This window comes from Eubalaena glacialis, chromosome 18 (genome assembly GCF_028564815.1).
Source record: "Eubalaena glacialis isolate mEubGla1 chromosome 18, mEubGla1.1.hap2.+ XY, whole genome shotgun sequence".
NCBI classification, from domain to species: domain Eukaryota; kingdom Metazoa; phylum Chordata; class Mammalia; order Artiodactyla; family Balaenidae; genus Eubalaena; species Eubalaena glacialis.
In genome coordinates this window covers 67,076,207-67,084,275 of record NC_083733.1, presented here as the reverse complement: position 1 = coordinate 67,084,275, position 8,069 = coordinate 67,076,207, and the positions used below count along the sequence as shown (strand labels likewise).

Genomic DNA, 8,069 nt, shown 5'->3' with positions numbered 1-8,069 from the left:
GTGTGTGCCTGAAATATTCTTTTGCACGAGGAACCATAGCAAGGGTTTGTACTGCTGTGTTGACCTGGTCAGACAGGCAGACAGTGAGGGGTCATATGTGGCCTGCGTGTGCCTTGAAAAATACTAGAGCCATTCTGACAGGTAGATGGTGAGGATTCCGTGAGATTCCTGCACGGGTGAATAAAGCCCCCAGCACAGTATCTGGCCTGTTGTAACTGCCATCAGCGTATTTGTTGAGAGCAATCATATCACTAAGCGATCGCTCTGTTGTAGGTGCTATGTCTAGTGTTTTCATCCATTATTTTGTTTAACAGTGTTTATTCAGTGTCTGTAGGAACAAAGCCCCCTGCCCAGGTGCAGTAGAGAGAAAACAGCATGATTCTCGTGAATATAGGGAGGAGGGCAGCCCAGTCTTCACGACGCACCCCAATAACTGCTAATGGCCAAGATTTGCCCTACTAGTTTGTAATCTTATTCTTTCCGGACAAGACACATCAATTTAATGTTACAGGTTGTTTTTTTTTTCTTTTTCTTTTTATCTCTTTTTTTGGCCCAAGGATATGGGGGTGGGCAGGTGAGTAATCAACTGCGCAACACTTTTTCTTTTTTTGGGGGGGGTGAGCGGCATGCCATGTGGCCTGTGGGATCCTAGGTCCCCGACCAGGGATTGAACCCTGGACCCTCTGCAGTGAAAGCGCCGAGTCCTAACCACTGGACCGCCAGGGAATTCCCCAACTGCACAACATTTGAAGTGCAGTTAATACTTGATGTGATCTTTCAGTAAATATTTTATTTGGAAAAATGTATAAAGTATATAAATAATATATAAGATATATACCAGACATCATATATATGATAGTCCATAGTATATATAATTATATATAAGATCATGTATATTGCATTTGTGATTGTATCAGGTACAATCATTATGTATTGTCAGTCTATAATATGTTACAAACTTTAAATGTTTCTTTGACAATAATGCTCTGGGTACGACCGGCAATTGCTCCCATTTCATGAGGAGGAAACTGAGGCATGGAGGCAGCAGGACACTTGGCCGGGGGGACAGAGGCAGGAGACGGTCACAGGAGGAGTCCCTGGGAGCTGGAGAGCAGCAGGCACGGGGGCGTGGCGAGGCAGGAGGCCCAGAGCCCAGCTTTAACAGGGGTGTGTGCACCCCGGGGCCTGGGCTGGGCCTCCCCCCGCACCATCACACCTGCCTCTCGCGGTCACTCTGGGTGACCCCACGTGGCAGTGTGGCTAAATGGGGAGGTGCAAAGCTCCCCGGATCATCAGTGAACCTGCGGGGGGGCTGGGGAGGGCCGGAGGCCTGCAGCGGCCCCTCTCACCCTCCCGCTGGGGGACCCAGGTGGCCAGCTTTGCAGCCTGACCTTTCGGCTCCAGCCCAGCAGCTGCCCTGCAGGCCCTGCAGCCCCCCAGGGGAGGGACTCAGCTCTAGCCTGAGTGGGGTGGGGGCGTGGTAGAGGGCAGCCTGGGGTCCCCGGACCCTCGCGAATCCTGGCTGTGCCTCTCTCTGGCTGCTGACCAATGCCTCTGTTTCTCCAGGGCTCAGTTTCCCCATCAGTAAATTGGAAGCCATCATCCTACTCATCCAAGCCTTGTCGGGAGGACTCCACAAAGTCTTGAATGAATTTCAAAAAGTTAAAAAATAAAGAGCCAGGGCCTGACACCTTATAAACATTGAACGAAGGGTCATCATTGCATTATTTAATTTTAGTTTTAGTTTTTGAATAGGTAACATGCTGTGGGGGAAATTCAAATAATACAAAAGGTAGAGTGATCAAAAGTTCCTCCACGGGCTTCCCTGGTAGCACAGTGGTTAAGAATCCACCCGCCAATGCAGGGGACATGGGTTTGAGCCCTGGTCCAGGAAGATCCCACATGCCGCGGAGCAACTAAGCCCGTGCGCCACAGCTACTGAGCCGGCACTCTGGAGCTTGCGAGCCACAACTACTGAGCCCACGTGCCACAACTACTGAAGCCCGCGCACCTAGAGCCCGAGCTCCGCAACAAGAGAAGCCACCGCAATGAGAAGCCCGCGCACCGCCACGAAGAGTAGCCCCCGCTCGCTGCAACTAGAGAAAGCCCGCGCGCAGCAACAAAGACCCAGCGCAGCTAAAAATAAATAAATAAATAAATTTATTTTTAAAAAAAAAATCACTATGCTGTATACCTGAAACTTAACACAATATTGTAAGTCAACTATACTTCAAAATAAAAAAAAAGTTCCTCCAAAGTCACATGTTGACATTGATTACTGACTCAACTGAAGCAGCAATAGAAAATCGGGAAAATTGGGGGATGAAGAATACAGACTTGAGTATTAGCTTATTTTAAGGAATTACCGTTAGTGCCGTTCGATGTGATTGATAAAAGTTTTGCAGTTGAGCTGGACATTTTCCTTCCTTTGATGGAAACGTAAACCTGAGCATTGGGGCAGAGTTTATCATGATGTCTGTAGTTTAGTCACGTTTAGCTTTTTATGAAGGAAAATTTCTAGCAGAACCAAAAGTAAAGAGTAAAGGAACTGCCTGTGTTCAGCAACGCGTGCTGTTGACTCAACATCCCCACCCTCGCTTGGGCCATGTTTTTCTGCGCTGGAGTATTTGAAACCAAACACCAGGCAGTGTATCATTTTGCCCCAGATGATTTCCATAGACTGCAATTTACTTTAAAATACTCCATCCCCACAAAAGAAAAGAGAGAGAGAGTATGGCAAAAAGTAACGTTTGTGAAGTCTGGTCAATGGAGCGGAGGGTGTTCCCTGTGGCTTTCCTTTTCCACTGTTCTGCGCTTGCAACTTTCCACAAACCTCGAAAAGTCAAAGAACAAAGGAAGTCCCGCCTCTGCACCGCACCCCCCCCCCAGCCCTGCCCAGGTTCCCGGGGCCAACACAGAAGCCAGTTTCCTGGGGATCATTCCAGAGGCCCAGAGACCTTTCTAGCTGCATCTTTATTAATAGCAGGTTGTAGTAGTAGTTGGAACCTGATGGGGCAGGCATCCAGGCTGAGTCACACAGGCCTGTCCCGGGTCACCCCACACCTCCTCTCCTCTGACCTCACGTAAGCCGATGGCCACTCGGAACCTCAGTTTCCTGCTCTGTAAACTGGGGATAAATCCCCACCCTTTTGGGTGGCTGGGAGCATGCAGTATAAAGGCCCCAGCGCAGAGCTGGGCTCAGAGCCTTGCTGAGTACACGAAAGAAGACTTTTCCCCAGAGTCTCTCTCAGCTCTTAAGAGCTCCGGGGTCTGATGGGGGAGGGCTGGGGGTGGGGACTCTTGGTATTAGGGGGCTCTGGGAGTGGTCTCCCTGGTCCCCAGAGGCCCGCAGAGGCAGGTGGGTGCACAGCGCCCTGGGTCTCCCATCCCAGGTAAGGTGTACGAAGGGGCTGGGCTCCCCTTTGTCTGCTGCCCTCAGGCCCAGCCCCTGGGGGTTCATAATATGTTTTGTCCCCTCTGTCCTGGGACCAGAGCCCAGAGTCCAAGCTGGTCTAAGTTTGGAAGGGGGAGGGAGGGGTGGGAGGGGACAGGATGTCTCCGAGCTGTCACACACACCCCTGTCCCGGGCCCAGAGAAAGGGAGGGACAAAAGGCTTGGAGAGAGTCAGAAACAAAGACGGGAGAGAGACGGAGAGACACTGGGGAGAGCAGGCCAGAGTGGGGGACAGAGTGCGGACATCCTGAAAGACAGACAGACAGCGGCCACAGTGGGAAGAGCGTGGGGACAGGAGCGAGGGGCCGGGGACCCACAGACAGGCGGGGAGACCCACCCCGAGACCCGGGAGCTAGAACAAGGGCAAGACAGAGACAGGGAGGTGTGGAGAGAGGGGACCAGACAGGCAGGGAAGTCTCTGGGCTCGGACGCAGAGGGGCACGGAGGCAGACCCTTCAGATTAGCTCCAGGCCTCGGCTCTGGTCAGGGGTGCAGTGGAGCTCAGTGGGCGTGCTGCTTTTGGGGAGCCCAGACCAGGGGTGCTTGCCCGAGGGCCAGCTGACACCAGGTCACCCTGAGATGGAGCTCAGGGACCCCGAGACCCAGGAGGATGGGAACCCGGAGGTGAGAGACAGGAGACAAGGGAGGGAGAGACAGAGACAGAGAGAGATGCAGGAGATGGAGAGGGCCAGGGGGCAGACACAGAGAGACACACACAGAGAGAAACGGAAGAGACAGGGAAACAGAGAAACATCAAAGACCCAGAAGAACGCAAACCCGAGGACACATAGCGAGGCCATGACCCCCGGGGGAAATGTACTCAGAAACAAAGAACGGGAAACCCAGGAAGAGAGGAGGATGGAGAAAGAGAGGGGTACAGTCAGGGGTGGTGTGGGCTGGGGAGGCCCCCAGTGGGGCTGGGGCTTTTGGTGGCTCCCACAGATGGCAGTGGGCAGGGTCGCTGAGACAATCACCCATAACCCCGCCAGGACACAAAAACAGGTGGCCTGAGGGCGGGTGAGTCATTGTGACTCATCCTCCTCTCTGGGGACCAACCCCCCACCTCAGCCCTGGGCTGGGCCTCCAGCCCGCCCTGCTGCTCTAGGTGGGCCCCAGACTCACCCCCTCCCCACCTCTGTCCCTCTCCTGCAGGAGGACACAGCCACGGCCCTCCAGAGGCTCGTGGAGCTGACAGCCACCAGGGTGACCCCAGTGAGGAAACTGCGTGTCCAGTATCACCTCATCCGAAAGCTTGGCTCTGGCTCCTACGGCCACGTGCTCCTTGCCCGGCCACGCCAAGGGGGTGAGTTTGGCCACCAAAGGGCACAGTCCTTGATGTCCCCCAGGTTTCCCCCTCTGAAACCACTGAGACAGGGAGCAGCCTTGCGGGGAGCTGATGAGGACCCTTCTTGATGGGGCTCCAGAAAGTTAAGAGCTCTGTGGTCTTCCAAAAAATGGAACTCACCCAGAGAGGGTGAGAGGCTTGCCTGAGGTCACACAGCAAGGCGGGAGCACAACTTGGACTGAAATTCAAGTCGCCGCGTCCCCTACTTTATGCGAGAGGAAACTGAGGCCCAGAGAGGGTAAGGCAGTTGTGCAAGACCACACAGCAATCTGAGGCAGAGCAGGGAAGGTCTCCTCCAACCCCCACTTCACAGGTGGAGAAACTCGAGGCACAGAGAGGTCAGACACTATGCCCTGCCCCTCTTGCTTTATGCGTAAGACGTCTGAGGCTCAGAGAGGTTGAGTGGCTTGCCTAAGGCCCCACAGCAAGATCAGAGCGCCCTGAGTTCCCTCCTGCCCCCACCTCCCCAGCAGGTCCGGTTGTGGCTCTGAAGCTCCTACCTCGGGACTCGGTCCTGAGAACCACCTTCCTGAGAGAGTTCTGTGTGGGCCGCTGTGTCTCGTTACATCCAGGCATGATCCAGACCCTCGCAGGACCCCTGGAGACCCCCCGACACTTCGCCTTTGCCCAGGAGTATGCGCCCTGTGGGGATCTCAGCGGGATGCTGCAGGAACAGGTGAGGCAGGCAGGCAAGGGACAGAGGTTGGGACTGCTTATCCCAGGTCTGACTTTGTCCCTCCCCCAATCCTGTTTCCAACCCTGACCCCCAAATCTTAACTCCGCCCTAAGCCCCCAAACCACCTCCTTATTTCTAATTCTCAGTGCAGTTTCCATGACTAACCCCAACCCTAATCCATCCAGGGCAGGGAGTTGGGATTGCGGTTGAGGATGGATCAGGTCTGATGAGGGGGTAGGGATGGAGACAGAGATGGGATTTTAATTGGCATTGGCATTGGGAATGGGTGTGGGTGGGGTTGGATGGGTTGAATTTAGGGTTGATTATAGATTGGTCACGGGTGTGGAGAAGAGCACGGATGGGGCTGCAGAGTGAAGCAGAGATGGCTGAGGGTGTGTATGTAGATTGAGTTGGAGAAGGGCTGTAATGGAGTTCTCTCTAGAAAGACCAGGTCAGGACTGAATCCATGATATTCTGGGGGTACTTGAGTCTGAAGTTAGGGTGGGGTCATCTTTAGGAATAGACTTTGGATTTGAAATAGGGTTGGGGATAAACAGAAGGAAAAAAGGAAGGGAGGAAGAGAAAGAGGGAAAGAGTAGGATGGATGGATGGATGGAAAGATTGGTGGATGGATGAATGGATGGATGTTTGGATGGATTGAAGGATGGAGGGATGAATGGATGGATGTTGGCTATTAAATAACTGGACAAATTATTGAATTGCTGACTAGCTGGTGGAATGGGTATTGAGTGGAAACCCTGCTGTATAGATCGTTGGATGGATGACTGGTTTGATGGATGGATTGCTGTCTTGCTGCCTGGCTAGCTGGATGGATCGATCTATCAATCGATTGACGAAATAAACTGTGGGACTTTAGAACTGGGTCTGAGTTAGAGATGGGACCTAAATTAGTATGGGCCTAAGATTAGGATTAAGTGCGGGATTTGGGTTTTCATCGGAGATCTTGGTGGTCAGTTTAGAGGAGATAAGAAATATAAGGAGTGGGTTTGAGTGTTAGGACAAAGTTTGATGGAAGTTAAAGAAGTTCTGGTGAGATTTGGGGTTCCAGTGAGGAAAACATCTGGGAGTTGGTCTACAGGGGTACAGACGTGGAGGCAGCTTGTGGTTGAGGCTGATCTGGAGAAGCTGTTGGGGGATGTTTTGGGGACACTAGAGGTAGCCGCTGGTCTGGGGATTTGGATTCTTGAACCCCAAGAAGCAACATAAAGAAGGAACCAGGGCAGCCTTTACTTCATCCTCTCTCTTTGACTCCAGGGCCTCCCAGAGCTGCAGGTGAAGCGGGTGGTGGCCCAGCTAGCTGGAGCCCTGGACTTCCTCCATGGCCGGGGGCTGGTCCATGCGGACGTGAAGCCAGGAAACGTGCTGGTCTTCGACCCTGTCTGCAGCCGTGTGGCCCTGGGTGACCTGGGTCTGACCCGGCCTGAGGGCAGTCCAACCTCTGCCCCGCCACGGCCACTGCCCTCCGCCCCACCCGAGCTCTGCCTCCTGCTGCCCCCTGAAACCCTGCCCCTGCGACCAGCAGTGGACTCCTGGGGGCTGGGGGTGCTTCTCTTCTGTGCGGCCATTGCCTGTTTCCCTTGGGACGTGGCGCTAGCCCCTGACCCTGAGTTCGAGGCCTTTGCTGGCTGGATGATCAACAGGCCCCAGCCACTTCAACCACCGCCCCCTTGGGACCAGTTTGCGCCCCCGGCTCTGGCACTGCTCCAGGGCCTTCTGGACCTGGATCACGAGACTAGGAGACCCCCACTGGCTGTCCTGGACTTCCTGGGGGATGACTGGGGGTTAAAGAACAAAGAGAGACCTGGGTGCTTGGGGAGTATGTCCAGTGAAGTTGGGGAGGAGGAGGAAGAGGGGGGAGCAAGCCTGGAAGAGTGGTCAGAGGAGGAGGAGAATGATGACAAAGATGGTGGGAGGACGGGGACAGATGGCGGAGAGCCCTGACCAGGTGACTGGGACGGGTGCCCAGAGCTTGGGCCAAAGGCCCCTCCCCCAGCCCCCATGGCCACCTGGATGGAAAGACAGCTGCTCCCGGGAGGACAGAGAGGGAACACATTGCATCTCTCCCAACTGAAGGCTGGACTTGTATGCACAATTCCCCTCCCGACTGAGGACCCGGGAGTCCGGAACCCCCGGTACCTCCTCCGTCAGACCCAGGAGTCCAGGGCCCCAGCCCCTCCTCCCTCAGACCCAGGGGTCCAGACCCCTCCTCCCTCAACGACCCTTCCTCTCCCTTCTGTCCTGAATGTGTCTTCTTGAAGGAAGGTGCTGTTTCCCCTGTAGATGCATTTCTGCACGGTGGGGACATGTTGGGTGCTTATGGACTTGTGATGTGGTCACACCTCTCCTCTAAGACCTTAGGTGACTCCCGCTGGCCATGGCACCAAATCTGGGCTTTCCAGATCCAACACCATGGAAACCTCGCCTTCCATCTCTCCCACTTCCCTGGGCTCTGGGGGACATTAAGGGAGGCACTCATCCTTTCTAGACCTAAATCAACACACAGACAGGCACACACACACCCTCTCTTGCCTGCAGACGTTTGGAAACCCTGTGTTCTCCCCCGAGAATGCCTTC

General features: G+C 54.3%; 1 protein-coding gene across 1 annotated transcript; it reads left to right on the top strand.

The window, feature by feature from the left end:
- Positions 1-4,032: 4,032 nt before the first annotated feature.
- SBK3 (SH3 domain binding kinase family member 3) lies at positions 4,033-7,436 on the top strand. Its single transcript, XM_061174482.1, has 4 exons — positions 4,033-4,077; positions 4,606-4,756; positions 5,272-5,474; positions 6,750-7,436. Exons 1-4 carry the CDS (start codon positions 4,033-4,035, stop codon positions 7,434-7,436), a joined length of 1,086 nt encoding a protein of 361 aa, XP_061030465.1.
- Positions 7,437-8,069: the final 633 nt, after the last annotated feature.

Excerpts from the sequence above, each read along its gene's own strand:
- SBK3 (XM_061174482.1), top strand. The coding sequence starts at position 4,033 with ATGGAGCTCAGGGACCCCGAGACCCAGGAGGATGGGAACCCGGAG. Across the intron at positions 4,757-5,271 it reads TGCCCGGCCACGCCAAGGGG|GTCCGGTTGTGGCTCTGAAG; the intron begins GTGAGTTTGGCC and ends CCTCCCCAGCAG. Across the intron at positions 5,475-6,749 it reads GCGGGATGCTGCAGGAACAG|GGCCTCCCAGAGCTGCAGGT; the intron begins GTGAGGCAGGCA and ends CTTTGACTCCAG.